This window comes from Lonchura striata, chromosome 4 (assembly GCF_050655825.1).
Source record: "Lonchura striata isolate lonStrDom1 chromosome 4, ASM5065582v1, whole genome shotgun sequence".
Taxonomy (NCBI): Eukaryota; Metazoa; Chordata; class Aves; order Passeriformes; family Estrildidae; genus Lonchura; species Lonchura striata.
In genome coordinates, this window is record NC_140706.1 from 65,677,733 (window position 1) to 65,700,583 (window position 22,851).

Genomic DNA, 22,851 nt, shown 5'->3' on the forward strand with positions numbered 1-22,851 from the left:
CGCGCGCGCTCGGCGGGAGGCGGCCGGCCCCGCCCCGCCCCGCCCCGCCCCCGCGGCGGGCACGCGGCGCGCGTGAGGCGGGCGCGGGCGGGGCCATGGCGGCCGCGGGCTCCGCTGCGGAGCGGCGTCCCGAAGGGCGGGAGCCCCTGCTGGGGGCCGCGGCGGGTGAGGGCGAGGAGAAGGAGGAGAGCAGGTAGGGGCCGGCCGCGCGGTGAGGCGGCGCCAGGAGGTGGGGCGCCGCCGCCGCGGGTGAGCCCAGGCGTCGCCCGTGGGTGCCGGGTCGTTCCCCGCCCCTCACGGCGGGCCCGGGGGCGCCGCCCGAGCCGCTGTGCCCGGCGCTGCGCAGCCCGGAGCCCGCGGCTCGCACCGGGCCCGGGAGCGGCCCGGGCGCTGCTTCCCTCCGCGGGGAAACGCAAAGCCGCTCGCTTGGGAAGCGCCTAAAAAACGCCGAGTAGCGTTAATGTGCGGCTGGGTGTTTAACAGCAGCCTTCGTCTGTGGGCAGCTATTCGTCGCTTGAGGCTTTTTTCCCCCTTCTGACAGCAAAACAAGTGTTTTGAACTTAAAATCGCAGATGTGCATAAACAGCGTTTGTAAACTATGTTTAGGCATCTGAGTCTGCATCATCATCCGAATACCAACTTCGTAACTTAGTTGGTAGCTTCTATTTTAATTTTTTTTCAGCCCTTGCAAAAGACAGCAGTATCTTTTACACGCAATTTTTATGTTGTATGTTGTTATTTTTCTCATAAAAACAGACTGCCTGTAGCTTTTAGTGAAATCAAGAGTTGTTCAGGCTTGAGGTTCTTTTAAGGTTACAGCTGTGAGGGGTTTAACACCCGCTTTTTAAAGCTTTTATATGATCTGTGATCCAAAGTGTCTATACAAAGAGTTTGCAGAATTGGAGATCTCCCTAGATCAAGATCTCTCTGTGACACATTTGGTGTGTGATAGTATTTCTGTTGTGTTGTTTGATTTGTCAATCTAGTATTTTTCCACTGAAAAATAGTTTTATAGTCTTTGCTGAGCGGACATCCACTCCTGCTTAGCAAGTTACACAGTTGTATTGAGAGGTTGGTGAAAAAATGTTTTCAGTGTCATGTGGGAGCAGCTAGAAGAAGATCTGATTATGATTTCTTTCTCCCTCTTGCTTTTTGTTTTAAAATCAGGGATGTTGTGGAATCCCAGGAGCATTATAAGAGCAGGTGGCGATCCATCTGGATCATGTACCTGACAATGTTTCTCAGTAGTGTAGGTGAGTAAATACATGTGGAACTCGATGTTACTTGTTTAATTAATATATTTTGGTTTGAAAATGACAGGGCTTTCTAAATTCCAACTACAGAGCTTCTTTAATGCTACTGTTCAAACCTCAAAAACGGTGCATTGTTTGATTCCTCAAAAGTTAATGTATGAATCTAGCAAATCAAACAGAAAGTTATATCTAGTGGGATAAGTAATAATAAAACTGGTTTTACACAAAGTGATGGATTGCATAAGTCTGTGGATTATGACTCCCTAATACTTCGGTAGTGGCAAGGTAAGGGTATTGAACAAAACAAAGCTTGCAATTTATAATCTGGAGTGAAACTTCTAGGGAATGAAAACAGAAATAACGTGGAGTTCTTAAGAGGTAATATCTTTATAGGAATGTATGCTGTCTATTTCAAAACATGTATCAAAACTTGTTTTCTCCTACTGGACTTTGCATCTCCATTGCAGGACAAATTGAAATTTTATTCCTAAATAACTCCCCCCAGAAACAAGAATGCTCTTGATTTTTGACCTGTGGTGATTTTCTGTGGGCCTAGAAATTATCTTGAATTTGATAGGATACTTCAGTAACTCTTTTTTTTATTATTATTAATTAATATCTCTTTGACTAATCAATACAGATATGTCAGTCTATCAATAAATTATTTTTACTTTACTTTGGGGACATTGTTTTCTTTCCATTGAGAGAAGAGCACTGGGAGTTTTTTTGTTTAGTGTGTATGCACCTACAAAATGGTCTTTTGAAAATATTTCCTCCTGATAGGAGGAATTACCACTCCTTAAAAAAATCAGGAAATGCACAGGTTTATACTATAATACATTTAGAAGCAGAAGAATGAACTTGTAATAACTGTTTCAGGAAAGAAAATTACTGACAAAAATGGCAAATAAAATAGCGTCATTTTTTATTGTGTTACAGGTTTCTCAATTGTAATTATGTCTGTGTGGCCGTATCTCCAAAAGGTTTGTAAATATGGGGTGTTTTTTAAATGATTAAGAACAGAAAACTCCTGCTCAGAAAGTAGGTAACACAAAACCTGGCGTTTTATTTAGGAAAAGAAGAAGTAGAGGGAGGTGTGTGGCTTTAAGAGACTTTTATTCTGCCATCCGCTTAGACAGCTTTTATTATTTCTTGCAAAATCCGTCAGTTTTTTTTCCTGAATTGATAAAGGTATATCATACTCCAGAAATGTTGGTTTTCCAATATCATGATTTCCTGGACAGCAAATCGAAAGAAGTCTTGTTATTAAAACATAGTAGACAAGACTTGTCTGGGTTTTGAACAAAAGAAAAAAAAGAAAAAAAAAAAGAAAAAAAAAAAAAAAAAAAGGAAACTGAAGGTAGAAGTTGCTTTGTAAATGTCACCTTGTTGCACATAGATCTTGGTATTCCTAACAGGGGACAGCCATTTTTCCTGTGTAGTGATTTTAGTTTAACTAGGGGCTTTTCACCTCTTAGATCTTAAAAGCAGCACAGAAGTCCCTAAAACCTCAGTTTAATCTGTGCTAGGATTTTGGTGCCCCTGGAACTGTAGAAGGCAGCTTCAAATGCAATTTTGGAAGAGTATAACCTGGGCAGGTACCTAGAGGTGTCATTGAAAGTGAGGCTGATGCTGAACTCTTGCAGAAGACAAGAAAATACATTGCCAGCCTTGTAAATCAGGACAGATTGAGGCGTGTGCAGAGTCAGTGGAAGTGACTCCTTGCTCCTGGCATGGAAGGTGCCTGCCATGCTGCTGAAGTTCTGTCTCTAGCCCAGAACATCAGCAGTGCTGTACAAAAACAACTGGAATTTGCTGCAAGTGAGCCATTCCCAGGCTTGGAAGCAAAGCAGATTTTATTGGTTTGGTGCATTGCTGGAGAGAGTGAGCCAGAGTTTATTACTCATGTGAGAGAATGCATGACAGTCCAGGGTCCTTGGTGTCCCAGGTCAATTCTAAAAGGGTGCTGCTGATAATATAAAACACTCCAGTGCTTTACCCACAGATCTGACTCATGTCTTCCTGCAGATTGATCCAACAGCAGATGCCAGTTTCTTGGGCTGGATTATAGCTTCATACAGCATTGGCCAGATGGTTGCCTCTCCCCTCTTTGGCCTGTGGTCCAACTACAGGCCCAGGAGAGAACCTCTGGTCATTTCCACTGCTATTTCAGTAGCTGCTAATTGTCTCTATGCCTACGTCCATGTGCCCCATTCCCACAACAAGTACTACATGCTGACTGCCCGTGCTCTCGTGGGGTTTGGAGCAGGTAAACGCAACAGGACTTACATTTCTGGAAATCATTACATTCTGTGTCTCATGTAAGATTGTTAATGTTAAGTTTTAATACCAGATTTACCATTATGTGAATAAGAACGTAATATTTAACAAAGCAAAGGGTTGGCGCATAGTGATTTGTAACAAAATTGTGCAATTGTGCTGTTGCATAAAAATACTGGAGGGAGTGCTGGCTTTTATTATCTTGCAAAATAAGAAAAAAACTCCTAAAATAAATGTCACTCAACAGTTTAATGATATGAAGTTGATATTTGCATGAACCTTTGCTTGGTTTTGGATTTTTTAAAGGAAATGTGGCTGTAGTTCGATCGTATATTGCGGGTGCCACTTCTCTGACAGAAAGAACGAGTGCCATGGCCAATACCAGTGCCTGCCAAGCAGTTGGCTTCATATTAGGCCCAGGTAAAGCAAATCTTCTTTTCTCACTTCTCTTCTTAGGTTGAAATTGGGCATTGGAAGTAGGAATCCTCAGCAGCTGTATGCAGGGAATTTTAAGGCATAGTTTGTCAATGATATCACAATTGAATAAGTGGGATCCACTAGTCTGTACTTCTGTAAGCCAATATATATGAAAAATTCTTGTCCAATTGCTCTGCACCAATTTAAAATTTAATTTAACCCTCCCCCCGCCCATAGCATCTTTTCTCTCTAGTTTACCCTTAGCACGAGGGATAATCCAGTCGTCCCAGAACCAAGATTTTCCACTAGGAGCAAGAGGAAAAAAGAGTAAATTGTCTGTCTGCTAAGAAAATTAACCATCAGTATACTCAGAATTCAGTACTATAAGTGTCATGGTGCTGTTTATACTGTTTATTTTATGTAATCATTTACTTTCCTGGCTAGCTGAGATCCCACTGGTATCCATTTTGTTTATTTAGAATAGGATTCTCAAAATGTAAAAGGTTGGAGAGGTGTAATACTTAAATTTTCCTTAGCAGTTAGAACAACTTTTCTTATGTGTTCTAATGCTTTCTTAATGATTCTCAAGATTTTCACAGTACATTGATGTTTTTAAGTTTTTCAGACATGTTTTACACTTATTGGAGAAGAAGGAGTAACGTGGAAATTCCTTTGTCTTCAGCTGAACATGTACACAACACCAGTTTTATTTGGGGCTCTCTTAGGAGTTATTAATATTATTCTCATCTTTGCCATATTCAGGTAATCAAGTAAAAAAAACCTTATAAATACCTTGTTTTTGTGGGTGACTTGTAGCAAATAATATGCTGCTCAGCAGGAGGAGTAATAAACGTGCTAAAACTATAAGCTGTTATTAATTTTTTGAGTGTTTCTGCCTTCTTTAATACCTGTATTTTTCTGATACTCATAAATGAATCTTGGTGATGTTATGCTTAGAATGTAAGCTAATTTAAAAAGTTAAAGATATTAGACTATTAGGCTTGATATAGTTTTAGTGTTGATAGTTGCTGCCCATGTTTTTCTCTAAGGAGAAATAAGGTTGGCTTGTCTGTAGGGATCTCTCTGTCTGTGTCTTTCCTTTAAGATTCTCAGGGGGCATTTTTATTCATTATTCCACCGGTGCAGATGCATATGGATATATGATATTCTCTTACTAGAATATTTCCTTTCTTGAATAGTGTTCAGTGCAGTCAGGTGACAGCTTTGTAGATTATGTTTGATGGAGCTGCAAATAATTATCCTATAGATGATACCATTTACAATTATTTTAATAGAAACTTGACTCAATAGCAGATCAAATAAATATGTGTATTAATGAAAAGAGTTCTGTATTTCTAGGGAGCATCGAGTGGATGATATGGGACGGCAGTACAAAAGTATCAATTCTGATGGAGAAGGTACCATCCTTGTTTCCTTGAAAACTTATTCTGTGATTATAATTTTGAAGTACTGTTTTATTACATAGAAGCATTTAGAAGTATTCTGAAGTTTGATGCACTGGGAAGTTGATGTGGAAAATAGGCTACATCTCTCCCTAGCTGGTCCAGAAATTGCTTCATTTGTCATGTTGTGCCCATAGTGCTGTCTGATAGCAAAGAAGGAAAAAATAAAAATTGTATGGATCTTTCCATACTTTCACCCTGAGAATTCTGCTGTGTAATTTTGGCCTTTGAAGAGAATGTTTTGGTTTCCATTGTTCAGATGTTTCAAGAAGTTTGCTTATTTTGCAGTCATTCTGGACTCATTGGGAAAGCAGACTGTGTAACCAGTTTGGAGATAATTTTCTCTAATTGACAGCAGAATTGAAATTTCAGCAACTCCATTTTGATGTAAAAACTTTATAATTTGAGTGTCAAAGTATAACTGCCTAGCTGCCCACCAACTTACATGCTAAATACTGGGAATACCAAAGGAATCATTGCTGTTTGTAATTTGTGATGGTATAAGAAAAAGCTCAGTGTGCAGTTCAGGTAATTATTTTGTGTTGCTGCAGGAAGTGATGTTCTGGATCAGAACACAGAAGGAAGTATTGACCACGTTGCTGTGGTAGCACTCAACGTTCTCTTCTTTGTCATCCTGTTTGTCTTTGCTGTCTTTGAAACGTGAGTTTGTCTATTTTTTCTCAAAATATTCAGACACATAGAGTGGGGAGGCACGTAAAGGCTTTTCTGTTCCACTCATCTTCCTAACCTCCTGAGTCCAAAACCATAGGCAATCAAGCTAATGTGTACTGATAATGTATCAAAGGTCAGTAATAACTAAGGTAATGAGTAAAGGTCAGCAATAACTAAAGAGATGTACCATTAGTGGTATAGAAAACATTAATGTAAAAGCTTTTGAATAGAGGCAAATCCATATCCTCAACTTTTTAAGTATTCAAAAAAAAAAAAAAAAGCTTAACTTGGGTTGGTTTTCACTCTATCATCTTTTCATGAACTACCAGAAATAGATTAATGATGTTTCAGAGTGTGTCTGGTGCAGTGCATTGATGTTTGGGGTGATATATGTATGGACACTAATATATGGAAGAAGCTTTTTATGATTACTGTATTTTTGTTCTGTCATTTCAGTATAGCTACTCCACTGACAATGGATATGTATTCCTGGACTAGGAAAGAAGCTGTTTTTTATAATGGGATAATCCTTAGCATTATTGGCATTGAATCAGTTATTGTTTTCATGGTGGTTAAAACACTATCAAAAAGGTAAGTTTTTGGGATTTTGTTTCTTATGTTGGCTAAATGTGAAAAGCTTTATGGCAAGGCCAAATCTCTTAAGTTTTTTTTACTTGATAATGAGTCTGGGTTTACTATAACAACTAAATACTTCCAGTTTTGGCATAGCCTTGATGTTGTGGCAGTTCTTTATTCTGTCAACATAACCCCCTCTTATTTCACTGTCTTTTATTCTTGAATCACAAGAAAAGCTGGTTTTAAGTTACTGTGATTTTTAAACTTTTCTTGCTGATGTTTTGGTCAAATATCATTTCCACAAACTAGTGGGCTATGTCATTAGCAGCTACCTAAACTTTACATTAATTAAATGATACATTTAACTACAATTTCATTGTTTGGTAGGACTGGTGAGCGTGCCATACTCCATGCAGGCTTAGTGATTGTCTTGGTTGGATTCTTTATCTTACTGCCTTGGGGGAAGAAACTACCAAATATCCAGTGGCAAGGTATAGTTCAAGTCTTACTAGACCACCTTTGTAGTGTTTTTTGAAAGCCTTTCATTGCACTTTTGTTCTCAATGATATGAATCACTTATTTCTACAGAAATAAAGAACAACTCCATTCCCAGAACATCCCCCAGTGAAATGTTAGTGCCTTTCTGGAGTTTGCCAGAGCTGCAGCTGCCATCCAACCACACAGCAGAACCTGTGGGCTGCCCTGTCACACAGTCCTGGTGCCTGAACACTCCCATGATCTACCTGGCCCAGTACATCAGCTCTGATGTGCTCATAGGCTTGGGCTATCCTGTTTGTAATGTCATGTCCTACACTTTATACTCAAAAGTCCTAGGACCAAAGCCTCAGGTAAGCACCATCCCTAAATGGTTTATATAATTTGCCCTGCAAGACTCACACTCTGTTTATTAGAATGAGGGGTTTAGTTAAAATTCCTTTTGTCATCAGCCAAATAAATAGTGTGTTTTAAGCAGGGCAGAACTTTGCAGGAGCTCCAATCTTTTCCAAAATCAAAGGCAAGTTTCTAGGGGACTTAGAAAGCAATTCTTGTGCTATTTTTGCAGATCTTACAACATGAAAATTTTATTACTGTTCTGACAGAGTTCTTTTTGTAATTACCAATTACATATTTGTAATATGAGCATGGAATAATGTCGCTTAAAGACTGCAAATGCTACTAGACCCCCAGAATGGGCATTTTTTAGTAGTGAACACTATAGCAAACTTACATTCTTGCTTAACAAAATATTTTATTCCCCTTTTGCCCATTTTTTTCTTGTTAGATTTTGGTGAAAGAGACTTAATGCTTTGAGCCACTTAATGCTTTGTTTTTTTAAAAAGCAGTAGAGTACCTATGAGTGGAGCCTTAGAATTAAAGCTTGGAGAGGCTGAGCAGTACTCTTGGAAACAAAGTAGTGTTTTAATGAATTTAAGACAGATAAGTGGTTGTTTAAATACTTCTAAATTTTCTAGTTAGGCTAATGGGTTGGAATTAATGGCAAGCTAAATAATGCCTGTATTACTTACGTAAGCTTTTGATCTGCTGTAGGGTGTCTACATGGGATGGTTGACTGCCTCTGGAAGTGGAGCACGGATCCTTGGGCCTGTTTTCGTGAGCCAAATCTACACTCACCTGGGGCCACGCTGGGCATTCAGCTTGATCTGTGGAGTAGTTGTAGTCTCCCTCTTACTCTTAGAGATAGTATACAGGAGACTAATTGCATTTTCTGTCAGATATGGGAGGATGCAGGAAGAGAATTGTTAATATGTATTTAAAAAAAAAGCCCAAACAGTAAAACCAAGCAGAAGTAATATTTAGTTTATTACTGCTTTTGAATGAGGAGTACTTAACCACTGACCTTGTTGGCTGTGTGCTAACAACTGTACACCTGTACTTACATGTTGACAGAACATTTTAACTTGGTCATACCCCAATACCTGGTTAACCCTGCTGCAGTTGGCTTCTGTGTCCTGCTTTTCTAGCAGCAGAGGAAGGAATGTGATGGGTCAGAGTGATATCATGGCACATATGAAGTGTGTACAGTTTATATGATGTACATATGCCCTGAGTGCAGCTGTGAAGGTCACAGGTTATGTGCATCCTTTCCAAAAAGAAGTAAAATAAATATTATCTTGATTCTGTGAATCAGGATTAGGAACTCTTTTGTAACTGCGAGATTAGTTGAGCTGCATGCACTTTGTATGGAGACACCACTACTTGAGCAAACCTTCTGACGTTGGGTTTGTTGGCTTGTAAGCACTGGTTAATACAGACATCTGGTTCTGGAACCTATTACATCTCCTCCAGGATTCCAAATGACAGGTGACAGAAACATAGAGGAAGGTAGGTGCCCTCCACACAGGTAGTTGATGTGGGATTTGGGTCTTTAATTGATCAAGAGCCACTTAAAATCAGTTTCAGCAGCTGTTACTTGAACTATGGTGAACCAAATGTGCACTTTTTCTTCTACTGTTTTGCTGAATGCCTTTTTGTAGCAAGAAGGATAACCTGAAACTTTTTTTAACTACAAGAAAAAAAGTCTAAGCACAATAGTTTACACTTTTGTGCTTGGTGAGAATGAATGCACTGTGCTGTGCAGCGGTAAGTGGAAGGAGAAAACTGGCTCCTGGGTGTTCACTGTTATTTGCAGACTTCTGTTTTTTTAATATTAGGATACAAGAAACAGGAATTTACAGTGTTTTAGTAATTCAAGCTTTATTTTAAAAAGTAAGACTGTAATCTTCATAATGGGGCCTAAGCTCATCTGTACATGTTTGTTTAGCTGTTTTAATGCTACTGGGGAAAAAAACCTCTGGAGTAACTCCAATATGAGAATTGTGGCTGCTGTCTAATATGTCTACTATTTGAATTTAATAAATGTAATTATTATTCCTATGTACTCAATTGTTCAAACACTAAGAGACTACTGAATTAAAAGATTATTTTTTTCAATACTGACTGAAGGGGATACGCAAGTTTTATTCTTACGGGCTTTCCTGCTAAAGAATCACAAATTGTTGTGAAGGACTTCACTTTTATAAGCTAATTCATAATAAGTGCTACTTGTATGTTCTTGATGTTCCTAGTGCTAAATTCTTTATTTGCAAGCTTATTTCCTTGATTTGGACATGACAAAGCAACCAAAGTTCTGTCTCTAAACAGCAACTGAACAAGGAAAACTGGCTTGAATTAGTGCATCTGAGCTGTGCTTGCACACAGCCAGCACCAGCTCCTCTGAAGCACCTCATCCTCCCCCCTCCAACATAATTTTGGATCCCAGTCCATTTAAGATCTTTTCCTGCCTAATCAGGAAGTCATAGGCGAGTATTTAAGTACAGATACAAGCACCGTCAGGAGTGTTAGCACACTTGAAGCCAAATGCTTAGGAGAAAAGCTACTGTTAATGCTACTTCAGTTGCTGTAAGTATTACTCAATGTGCAAAACAAGGTAAAACCACCTGAAGTTACTAACTCTTCTCCTTTAGCCATTACTTGACCATAAAACAAATAAATAGATCCAGACAATTACCACTGCATTTATTTTTTTTTTTTGTATAACATGCTTGTGCAGGGAAGTTTTAAGCTGCTGCTACAAAAAATAAAAACAGACTTATAAAACATATACATATTTACATATATTACTTGTAAGACATAAAAATATAAGTTATTTACAAATACAAATACTTGAACAGCACAGATGCATTTTCCTTGATTGTTGGCACTGAGTAAGCAGTGGAGTAAGAAAAAAAAATACAGCAGATTCAGATTATTTCCAAAGACTTAACACAGTCAAGAACTAAGTTCCTCAAAGTTTTGCTTTAGCAAGTTTATCCATCACTTTAATGAAAAGTATGTTTTGTATGATACTTCACACACAAGTTGCTACACATAAAAGAGAGTAACCCTCCCCTTCCTAACTTTTTACCAGATTTTGGAAGAATCTCTGTGTAAGCTGAGTAAGATCAGTCACTTTACTGGGAAGTCAGTGAGTGAGTTTATTAAGCTCTTGTGCCATGACACCCGGTTTTCTTTAATCAGTGAGGACCAGCTGGATTGGTAAACATTACGAGAATAGAAGACAGACAGTGAAGCTTCTCTTTGATGTATTCTGGCAGCTTATCATCTTCTCCATACCTAGAGTGGTAAAGCAGCATAGAAAAATTGAGATGCTTAAATAATTTCATTTAATGACAATATAGTTATTTCAAAACACTACTTTCCTCAACCTCCCTGTTTTGAATACTACACATGAATAGTGGCTGTACTCTGGAGACCAAGTAGATGCACTACCAGCTTGTTTTAGTAATTCATTATCCAGATAACACATGAATATTTCTTTGTTACCATTTGGCTATGGGTGCCTCTCTTTATTTAATAAGCTGACATAAGCTAACCCACTGTGAAATGATGGCAATGCTAAGGTTTAAAATTTACAAACTGAAGTCAGTAGCAGCTGTGAAGTTACCTGATGTACAACAGCCTTGTACTGAGTTACCTGGATATTTTTATGGCAGGAACAGACTCACCTGGTTGTGTGGCCATCTGGAGAAGTGTAAGTGATGGAAGAGACACCTGCTTGGGCTACCAGCTGGGATCCATCATTGAACTGAACCCATACTGCTCCACTGGTCAGCTGATGAGAGAAGTTACATTGTGGTTTGAGCATATAAAAATACAAAATTACAAACCTAGAACTTTTCTAATAATGGAAGCTGAAAGCTTTTTTCAAAATTGCTGAAGGGACTTTGGTATTTTGGTCAGTCTTTTAAAGACAAAGATTGCATGGATATTACTTTGGAGGAAGCAGTCTCATGCTGACTTCCTCAGGTTTCAGATGCTTGGCTTTAGTTAACCTTGTCAATGTCAGATATATAAAGAATTACCTTTAGCTTAACCACTCCTAAAGAAATCTTATGAAGGGCCAAACTCTAAAAAGAGGTCCATTTGTGAGAGTTCATAGCCATACACAATTTAAACTTCATACTTATATCAAGAGAACTTTTTCTTTTAGGACAGGAAGCTTACTTTATCTGGATAGCCAAGAACAATATTTTAAACCTAAAGCTTATCCAACAGAAAAGCAGAGGGGAAGATGGCTTTGCAAGGAAACAGCTTTTCCTGCTGTAGAGGAAGACACATTTATCTTGTGCAAATCTGGTATGTAGCTATTAAAAACTTTGTCATGACACCTTTGCATTAGTGAACAGAGAAGTTAAACAGTTTCAGTTTTTTACCAGAGTCAAATTTAAATGGCAAAGGATGCTGAAATTGGCAATAGCTGCCACAGGAAAACTGTGGTAACTGAGGTAATGAACTATTATTTTGGTTTCTTCTACTTACAAAGTTCCCATGGTTTTTATCTAAGATAATTATTTAAAAGTATCTTAGATAAAATTTGTATCTCTTCATACAAATTTTAGACTTAAGCTGTAGTGCACAATCGAATGATTCCTCACAAATCAAGTTTAAAGTTAATGACTCAAAAATACATATCTCAAATTAGTAGGAAAAAGAACAGACATGCCTCCTTTATTAAATTTCTCACCTGAGAAGCCCAACCAACGTTTTTCACAAAAACAGATTTGACAAGTTGGGCTGAATTTGGACTGCATTCCGTTTGAAGACCAGAGGAGCAGGTCTTTTCAACAGTGTTAGTCAGAAACGTAGGCTTTTCACAGGGCACCACCTAAAACCCAGAGATGCACAGAATTAACAGCCTTGGCATTAACCCTCCAGATGAGCTGTAGTGGTTAATTGCCACCTGTTCATGTATACAGACAGATTTAGCCTCTATGCTTCATTTAACAGCATTACAGCGTAAAAACCCCACAGGGACACAACTTTTTGTTGTCAGTTCACTTCAGTCAGGTGGAAATGGTCAGACTCTGTACTAGGGACACGAACTACACAATCAAACAGATGCAGATCCTACAAATGTAGATTGATGTATATTCAACAAAGTTCACAATACAAACTCAGTGTGCCAAGACCCCAGTATAATTCAGCCAGCTGAGGAAGTTTTATGAGGAACCAAAGCTTGGTGGGCCTTCTAAACAAACCAGATGAAATTGCTCACAAAGCCTTATTGGCTATGCATGTATTCTCACTTACCCTTTTTTTATATACACACTAACACTTGATCATTTCAGAACAACATCATCAAATGCCAATACTTTATGTGATACCATTTGTTATACAGCACCAAGGGCTGTATAACATTATATAACAGAGCTTTCAAACCAAAGACTGTGCTGTCTAGCACAAGTAAGCAATTTTCAAACTCTGCTCCCAAGAGGCATTTGTGGTAACATTTTGGAGTTTTCCGATTTTTCAGATGCTCTTAAATCCAGATATCAAAAGTTAGTTGAAATCAAAGCTAACATTTCTAGTCAGTATGCTGAAAAATGGCTAATAAAAGCCTATGTCCATACACACTAATTTTAATTAAAATTAATTTTAATTGACTTAATTCCATTAAGTCAAGTAAAACAGCAATATGGGAGATTGGTCTCCATGGTACATCCATCTGCACTTACAGGAGCACAGTTTGGAGTCTGAACTGGAGTAGAACTGGCAGCTTGATTTCTATCCAATGACACAACTTCTTTTGAATAGTTTGTCTTGTCCAACAGTGGAGGTGCTACATCCTGTGGTGATTCAGTATTACCAGGTTTTCTGGAAAAATAATAAGAACAATGGGAAAAAGGTCTGTCCAAAAGGGATTAAAGAAACAAGTGAGGAGACATAGATCTTCCTTCATTTTACCATGGACTGTCAAAAGCACCTGATGGCAGGAGTCTTCTGCAGAACTGTTTTTCAATTCAAATACATAAATATTCAATAAATATTCAACAAGTACATAAATATTCAAATACACCAGTGTTTTGAACTGAAAGATGTTACCTTCCAACAATTATTGGAAAAAATGGAGCACTTCCACTCCTTTTCTCTTCTTCCAAAACAGCACATTCCAGTGCAAGGCATATACGATGTCCCTGAAATGAGGAGTTTAATAAAGTTTTAAATTGAATTGTATAACTATTTCATACACGTTTAGTGTGGCAAGTAAGCCCACCCAAGGAAATTTCAACGGTACTCAATTTTTCAAGTTGTATAAAGCAGCTTCATCTGTTGTGTTAATCCTTTCACCAGACAGGCAACTCTGCTTTACACACTAGTTCCCCTCAGTCTTGCTTGTGAGGGATTGTAACCATTACCTCTACTCTGATATTTGCTCTTCCAGAAAACACCATCCTCCCTCCTTAATAGTGTAATGAAAGATGTGGAAAGCAACACAGGAAATACATTTGTGAAAGGGAAACTGAATTTTCAGGAAGTTGCTTGGAAAAGGTCTATGTAAAACACCTTACTTCATTTGCATGATCCATATAAGCCTGGATTTCCTTCTTTAACCCTGCTTTGCTTTCTCCTTTCAAAGTGAAGGATTTCCCTGACTTTTCAGTCACACGAGTTATACCAGCTGTCTTATGGATCTTTGCTCCTGCAAGAAAATGTGAACACTTTCAGTGTGAGCTGTATAAAATAACAGTGAAACCGTGGAAGGCTTGGAGCAGGGACATGCCTCTTAGTAAGCAAAGGTAGAGGTAAAGAACGCATGAATAAAACCAAAGTATAATTCAAAAAACACTTCTGCAACATATACTTCCTGAAGAAAATATCAGTAAGGAATTAAAGAATCAACTAATCTACAAGTGCTAAAATAAAGGCAGGGTGTCCAAAAAATTGCTTATAGTGCACTATTTTCTTCCAACTGGAGGGGTGGTTGTTTAGTGTTAGGTAATATTTTAGTGCAGGTCCTAAAATAATGATTTAGCTATTTGAATAACTGCAAAAATGAATACATACCATCATAGAAACAAATTTCAACATCTGCAGGGGGTGAATTTTCCATCAACATGCACTTGGCATATCTTGTATAAAAGGTCACTTTGGGGGTTTTTGTTCTCACCAACTGCACAAACTTAGCTGCATACTGGTATTTTTTCCAGTACTTTTCTAAAAAAGAAAATTAAAAAAAAAAATAGAATTTATCAGATTAAGCACTGTGCATCAGCTTGAATAGAAGTAATTTAAATTATGTATTTGATAGCTGAAAGTTGTGAGAAGTATTTAAGTACTTGACAGACATGTTTAGAGAAACTGACTTATTTCCACCAACAGCTCCCGGTATGAATGAGGAAAAGATTACAAGAATTTTGATTTTAGCACACTACACTCTAAAGGGGAAACTCCTTAAAGCTTCCATATAAAAAGAATCAAAACCTTTGGGTTATGCTTCCTTGTGAAATTTCAAAACATTTTTCCAGTTAAACTGTAGTTTGAATCTAATTCTGAAAAGAGTTCTACTTCAGAGTTATCTGAAAAGTAATAGATCAAAGCTATAAAGTTGCAAGATTCACTTAAAATATCACATTAATCATTGTAATTTTTAAGTAAATTTCAGGTTACCTGGCAAGTTGTCAAAATTATATGTGCAGATGCCTTCAGGAGGAGGAGGAGGTCTGTCATCAAGAAGGAATCCTCTTCCTTCATTTGGATGATAAACTGCAATCTACAAAAAGGGAACAAAAACTGTGTGTAGTTGCAACTTACTATAACACTCTGCACTTTTAACAGGTATGGAAATAACTCACATTTTAATTAATTACTGTGATTTACCAGGAAAGCTCTATTCCTTTAAGCAATTATTTAACAGCAGCACACTTTCACCAATACTTCACCTATTCCAAAAGTAAAGTTCAATTTTTTCTTTGAAATAATTGCTTGTTCCCTATATTTATATGGCTTTATTATGGAGGGGCAGAGTTTACAGCTCTGCATATATAAACAGTGGATTTCAAAAGAAATAATCACTTAAAAAGAAAAAACAGCTCTGAATGAACTCCAAGCACTTCATAAAACAGTGAAGAAATCAAAAATATACTCACCACATATCCATCGCAAGATATTCTGAGAACTTCTTTCACAAGTTCCTGTGAGCGGTGTTCTTTCAGAAACTCCATACACACTTCCCCGGTATCTAGAATGCTCACCTAAATATATTAAATATGAAGTTAAACAAAAAGACCTTTACTTTCTGCAAAAGGTAAGATACACTTTTTTCCCCCACAAATGCTTTAATAAATGCACTTCAAAATGATAACTGCTTCTTACAGTAATTTTTGTATTAGTGCTATTTTTTTAAAGCAGAGCACTTCAAGATGACTGAAGGGTATAAGCCTGTAACTAAGGTTGAAGCTTCTTAAGTGACAAACACAGACAGGTCTGCTCTATTATGCTTTAAGTATTCTCTATACAAAAGCTAAGATGCATCTTACTACTATGATTTTAAATTAAATTATTCTAGAATAAATTTCCTAAAAACATTTATTTCCATTTAACAAGTGAGTTTTAAGAGACAGTCACACCATATTAAGCATTCAATTGTTCCCATTTTTAGAACTGATACTTACCACTGCATTTTTGGTTTTTTGCCTGATGGGTTTCAGCCTGTGAGCAGTGAGAGGTGACACAACACTTCGCAGTGTTGGTTTCTGGTGTGCTGATGGTTCTTGGCCACAAGTTTGGCTTTGCTCTGGAGTTGACCAAAGGCCACATGGCATTTTGGAGTTCAGCCAGAGGCCAGGCTGAATTTTCTCGTTTTTGCACAGAACTCCAGGGATGCATTGCTTTGGGTTTCTCTGGTTTAAAGAATGTGGACAGTCACCAGATGCACTGTGATTCCTTATATCCTTTAAGGTGCTCCATGCATTCCTTGGTACATCCTGCTGCACATCCAGATGGTACCGAAAACCTCCCTGTGCATTACTCTTGCCAGTCAGGTCTGCAGGTGGTCCCAGAGGATCTGAAAGAATCACAAAGGGACACTGCAGGTTCAAAGAGTCATAGCCAGAAGGAAAAAAATTCTAGTATAGCTTCAAAAACTTTTTGAGGGATTGTCTTAGAAGGCTTATTTAAGAGAATGGGATTTCTTTAATCCTCAGTCCAAATCATCAGGATTTTTAGAACCATCAACACCAATGCTAGCAAAACTCCAGTGCTACTTAAAATAAGCTGTTGCTGCATTTCAGTTATGATGGTCTTTAGTTTTCACACATCACATAATTTTTAAGAATAATTTATAAACAAAATACTAAGACTTCAAATAGATTCTTACACAAGAATTAGTTTAATCTGTTGAAAAACAGCTTATTTACCATTCAGATAACCACTAGCAGCAAATTTCATAAAAGTTCCGGTTTATCTAACCAGTGTTTTACCATCTACCAGAGGTTTTAATACTCAAAATGTTAAATGCATACTCTGAATCCCTTGTTTTCTTTTCAAAATCCTTGTATTTATTTCTTTTAAACACCTGGTTTTATATTTAACCTTCCTATAACTCCTTCTCTAGTTTTGATATTTAAGCCCTTGATCAACTTTCACCTCACCCACATCATTATTGTGCTCCTTCTGCTGTGTGGCTGAACAATTGAGAAGGATCAAAAATTAAATAGGATTATTCAGACCATATGTTTTCTGATTCCAATTCCCTGTAGACAGGAAGGGAAGGAGTCCGGTAATACCAAACCAAAAAAAGCCAGAATGGATTTATGGTTTATTCTTATGATTAAATTACTTTATTTGCAAATGATGTCATAGGATACACAACAAAGAATACCTCCATCCCTTCTGTGTCTTTGTCCTTTCCTCCACCCATCCTTCTGCAGCCTTATTATCTTTCTCATTCATTGAGGCCCCATCTTCTCTTATTTAGTTGTAATTGCACAACTAAATTAACAGGGTTTTCAAGTCACCTGCTAATATTTTATCATATACTTACTCTGACATAGTTACACAACTGAGTAATTCTATCAGGGTCTAAAATTCTGGTTTCATCTTTGTTTTGGGGTTTTGTTTTGTTTTTTTTTTTGTAAAATAGTACTAGAAAATAACAAGCTTGTTTTAGGAAAATGTGTAATCAAATTCAATGTACAAAGAAATAAAAGAAGAATAGAAAATCCCACTGAAACCATTACAAGTCTCTAAATTGACTGCAAAAATACAGAAGTTATGAGTAACACACCATTCGTTTGCATACTTCCAAGCCACTGCTGCATTGTCTCAGCCTGGGACTTCTGCTCTAACAAACCAACCTGGGGCTTCACTGGGCACAGATAATTTGAGCTAGAAAATAAAAGTTACACATGTTATCAAGATTGCATCAAAGACAATTGCACAACAAAAGTTAAAATGCTACAGCTGCAGAAACCACAACACCTAGAACAATTAGGAAATGCAAGTGTCATTTTGTAGCTCTAGAACATGATTCTTTTTCATGGGGTAAAGAATAAGAAAATGAAATAGTTTTCAAATGGAATGCAAAGTTATGATAATGCTGCCAGCAGTAGCTGTTCTTACATCTAGCTCTTAATTCAGAGCCTTGGCGGAGACCCAATGATGGCATGACCCTTTGAGCCATCTCACTCAGCATAATAAATATGCAGCTGAAAGATGCCAATCCTACCACCCAAAATAATTTGAATTTGTATAAAATATAGTCAATCCCAGAAATTATAAAGATTTTTACAGCTTTTTAGATGATCACATATATGTAGACACAGGTGACATAATCCATGTGTTAAAGGATAAAGAATACACACAAAACCAGTTACTGCAGAGTCACTGATCTGTTGTAAATTCACACTAAGCTCCTGAGATTTTTCATTTCCATAGCCTGAACCTGTCTGCACTTTGTTGTAGTGACGATGACTAGTTCACCATTGGCAAGGGCTCACCACCAAAACCACCCCCAAACCAAAGGATATAAAGCATCTAATTCAAGTCTTAGGACTTACATTTAAGATTGCAGTGCAAGCTAACTACAGGTGTAAGAGGCTTTCCTATAATCAATTATATAAAAAAAGTTGTAATCATTAAGTTAATCCCCATACTCACATTAATATTCTCTCATGTTTACATTTAGCATGGCTTTGTAAAGTCATGGGGAACAAAAGTAAGCATTGCCATAACATTTGCATAAATTTTTGATTTATCAAACATTTCTTAAACTAGAAAGCATGCACATGGCCCACTGAACTTTGCTTATGTCAAACACCTGAGAACAGTCAAGAAAGCTTCTTACTCTGTTTACATTTTTTACAGGAAAAAGTGCTTGTTTATCTTTTCCTTGAACTGATTTGCAAAGAGGAAACATAGGAAATTATGTCAGTTCTTAAAGTAGTGAGAAATGCAGGAACTAAGACATGGAAGTCCTTATATTAAACCATAAAATTATTCTTTTGATATTCTGATCATGGAAAGTCTATAGAAAGAAGCCAGGATTTTCACAAAGAAGTTACAAATAAGTAGAGGACTCCATTTCAAATAATTATCTATGACTGACACTTTCCTTCTGGTACACAATCTTTATAATCTATTGCCTAATCATTACTAAATTCCTTTTTTATCCTCTCTAAGCATAAGAAAAAAACACCTCAAGAGATCAGGAAGTAAAAATGTTGATAATTGCACTTTGAATGCCTTCTCCCCTCATCAGCTCTTCTACAAATAACAATTAGCAAGGCTCTCTATTACAATTACTGTGGGGAAAGAAATAATCAACTTTCTGAAGTGGAAAGAAGACAATAAAGGAGCTCTAAATTTCATCTGAATAAAAAATTGATTCTTACTGTGGTTGATCTTTTACAGGTGGCGATATCTGCTCTTCCAAAGAACCAGAAGTACTTGAAGTCTTCTCCTTAAATATTTCTCCTATATCAGGATAGCTGTTGGCAGGTGAAAAGTATTCTGTGTTGTCCCTTGGTCCTATTTTAGGCTTGGAAAGCACTTCTAAAGAGTGACATCGATCCATGATGTTGGATATGCCTTGAGTCTGGCTGTGGGATGTGCCAGACCTGTCTGAGGAGTGGGCTCTTCGGAGGTAGCGGGAATGTGGCCTCTCCTCAACAGGCTGTGTGGTTCTTCCCCTGCCATTTACTCCAATTTCCTTTCCCTGAATTCCCCACTGTTGGAAAGAACCACTTCCCTCTCCCAGTGAATTATTACTGGAATTCTTGTTTGTAGGAAAAAATGTAATTTTATTTGGGAGTGGCTGTCCAACTAACAGCTTCTTCTTTTCCTTCAAGCTACCACTGGTACTGATGCTGGAAGAGCCTGTGAAGGTTGTAGAGATGGTGGCATTTCCACTGTCCATGGAATCTTCTGAGGTTCCCAGATCTCTGCTCCGTGCAGAGCTACCCCTGGACATAAAAGGATGATCCAAGACCGAGGAAAGACTCAAGCGATCTGCGGGGTTTTTGCGCAGTAGCCTGTGAATGAGGTCCTGCGCCTCTCTCGACAAGAAGGCTGGCATTTCATAGTCTGCCAGCACCACTTTATTCAGCGTGTTCCTGACCGTGTCCGTGTCAAAAGGCGGCTTGCCGATGAGAAGAGTGTAAAACATGCAGCCCAGAGACCACACGTCGGACTCCAGCCCGTGCGGGCTCCTCGTGGCTATCTCCGGAGAAATGTAATTCGGAGTCCCACACATGGTGTAATGCTTCTCATGAGGCATCTTCAGCTGAGTCGCCAACCCAAAATCAGCAATCTTGACATTCATGTTACTGGTGAGTAAGATGTTGGAGAGGGTGAGGTCCCGGTGCAATATTCCATGGGAATGGAGGTACAGCATACCCGTGATAATCTGGTGCAAGAAGTGTCGTGCTGTCAAAACAAAACCAGAGGTTGCATCTTATATTTGAAATCATAGCTCTGAAGATAACTGAGCTTTAAGTCTGCTATTCATCTTGCTTCTATTTATTCTTATAAAAATAGAAGCACCTTTTTCTTTAGGTGTCAGACCAGTGAAACTGGTCTGACACCTAAAGAAAATTAACTTTCTGCTTTCTAGTTTAAGCAAAATGGCACAACTTTGTTCTAAGTTCATGAAAGTTTATGTAACACAGGAAACGGGACTGGAAATATTCTCAATTGGCCCAAACTTTAGAAAGTTAGATTCTTAAGAATTACAGCTAAGCTGCTCATCGCTTTTGGAAACAGATAGAAGTTAAACTAATGATGCCTTTATATAGCAATACCCCATTAATCCAGTCCTCTGCCCTGGGTCCCAAAACATGCCTATCTGTAGCAGTATCATGGAATTAAATTAGAAACTGATAGAGAAGTAGGTAAACTGGAAGAACTGAGCAAGAGGTGAGGAGTGAGGTGAGTCTGGAAGCAGTAAAGGCAGAAGTTGACAATTTTCCTGTTCTTTCCTCTTACCAGTCTTGACCCACATTTCAACAGAATTTTAAGTACAAAGGCAAGCTCTGCTTTCTGTCTCTGCCTTCTAAGATCACCATCTTTTCATACTCCAAGTAGCACAAAGAAAAAAAAATGTATATAGAAATGCAAGTGAATATATGCACAATAATAATCTCTAGATTATGACTTACCACAAGACATCAAGGTATAGAAACTGTGATGGCAAGTTTTAAACACTCTTCCTCTAGAATTCAATATTAATTGAGCAAGCTAAACATTAATGCAGAGGACTTCACAGACCAAAAAAATCTCACCTTCATCTTCTGAAAAGGGTTTCTTTCTGTTCTTTATGTATCTGCTCATTTCGCCATTGTGACATATCTCAAGTATCAAGTACACGTAGTTGCTATCTTCAAAATAGTTATAAAGCTGGAAAAAAAAAAAACAAGGAAAAAATGAAATTCCATTTTGTAGACTATGCAGCAAGTCACATGTACTACCCTCTCTACAAACCTCACGATTCTTACCTCGAGTATAGATGGATGCTTTAGCTGACAATGTATTTTCACCTCATTCTGAACCCTCTGTACCATTCCAACTTTGTGCATGGCTTTTTTGTCTATCTGTAAATGGATCACAGCAAAACTTAGATGTTCAGTGCATGTTTACCTGACAATTTTTAAGCACAAGCAAGTTTTCACATAGTTTAACTTAACATACTCTTTTAATGAACAAGTGTAATAGATAATTGGAGGAACACCACAACTGAAAGCAGTCAAGTGTTAACGTTATCAATACTAACACTTACTAATATTTTTTCTGAAATACTTAAGCAGAGAAACATAAATCTCATTTTGCTATGCAGATAGGCTAAATATAGTCAACACTAAAAAGCATTTATATTAGTTACTAAGTCTGTTTGGTCGTGGTGCATTTTTCAGGATCGAGTTATAATCTTAATGTTTGTTATTTACAAACATTCAACCCAAACACCAGTGCCCAACTGCATAACCCCAACCTGCTACAACTTTGCATTCAATCTCCAGGGAAACAGATAGTTCCTTGGCCCGCTGCCTTACCATTTTGATGGCCACTTCCAGGCCGGTTTTCAGGGATACTGCTCTGTAGACCCCTGCGAAGGAGCCCTTCCCCAGGAGGTTCCCCACCTTGAAATCCTGCAAAACGAACAAACCAGCCTCGTTAGCCTGGGGCTTTGTCAGCCAGGCTTCGCAGCGCCTCTCCCGATGCGGACCCTCCCACCAGCGGAGGGGAGCCTACGCAGCCCCGAGACCCGGGCAAACCCCAAAGCGGCCCGGGGGTACCTGGACGGAGCTCTCCGGGGCTCGGCGGAGGGGCCCGGCAGGGCCGCACAGCCACACCCGCCGCATCCTGCTGCCGGCACCGCAGTGCCGCTGGCGCTGCCCGGGGCGGCGCGGCCGGGCCGCCTTCCCGCCGCCTCTCCCGCCGCGGCTCCCGGGACGCGGGATACACCCGCCCCGGCTGCCATGGCAGCGGCCGCGGCGCCGCCGCTCCCCGCGAACACGTGGGGACGGGGCGAAGGCGCGGGAGGAATCGCGCTCCCACCAACACCCGCCGGCAGCGGGACGAGCCCGCGCCCGGCCCCTCCGCGCCCGCGGCCGCGACGGGCGGGGCTGCGCGCCGCACCTCTATCCTCTCGCCGATGCAGGTCGCCATGGCGCCGGCCGTTCTCCCTCGGGTCCCGCTACCGGTCGTGCCGAGAGCCTGGGGCGCGGTTGCCCATCAGGGCGCCCCGGGCCGCCCGCCGCGGCGCAGCGCCGCTCGCTCCCGGGCCCGGGGCCGGCCGCTCCGCGCCCCCCCCGCCGACATTTTGAAAAGTCGCGCCGTTACCCCCCCGGCCCCGCCCCGCCCCGGGACGAGGCTGCGTCTGACGCAAGCGCGTCACG

General features: G+C 39.3%; 2 protein-coding genes across 3 annotated transcripts; one reads left to right on the plus strand and one right to left on the minus strand.

Moving 5' to 3' along the window:
• The first annotated feature begins 89 nt into the window (after positions 1-89).
• Positions 90-9,619, plus strand: MFSD8 (major facilitator superfamily domain containing 8). Its single transcript, XM_021541624.4, has 12 exons — positions 90-193; positions 1,168-1,253; positions 2,193-2,236; positions 3,282-3,522; positions 3,840-3,953; positions 4,568-4,712; positions 5,310-5,368; positions 5,965-6,073; positions 6,542-6,676; positions 7,049-7,152; positions 7,250-7,509; positions 8,210-9,619. Exons 1-12 carry the CDS (start codon positions 96-98, stop codon positions 8,423-8,425), a joined length of 1,611 nt encoding a protein of 536 aa, XP_021397299.3. The 5' UTR covers positions 90-95; the 3' UTR covers positions 8,426-9,619.
• Positions 9,620-10,177: 558 nt separating this feature from the next.
• PLK4 (polo like kinase 4) lies at positions 10,178-22,748 on the minus strand. 2 transcript variants are annotated; one of them, XM_021541609.3, is made up of 16 exons: positions 22,592-22,748; positions 22,006-22,101; positions 21,454-21,549; positions 21,241-21,355; positions 19,354-20,386; positions 17,748-17,848; positions 16,135-16,526; positions 15,610-15,714; positions 15,131-15,233; positions 14,528-14,677; positions 14,032-14,162; positions 13,565-13,656; positions 13,198-13,336; positions 12,207-12,347; positions 11,188-11,294; positions 10,178-10,795 (listed from the first exon to the last, which is right to left on the minus strand). In XM_021541609.3, the coding sequence occupies exons 1-16, from the start codon at positions 22,619-22,621 to the stop codon at positions 10,696-10,698; spliced, it is 2,931 nt and encodes a 976-aa protein (XP_021397284.3). In that variant the 5' UTR covers positions 22,622-22,748; the 3' UTR covers positions 10,178-10,695. The 2 variants fall into 2 exon arrangements, with proteins under 2 accessions (XP_021397284.3, XP_085435423.1); XM_085579297.1 differs by lacking the exon at positions 22,592-22,748 and adding an exon at positions 22,249-22,564.
• Between the last annotated feature and the right edge of the window lie 103 nt (positions 22,749-22,851).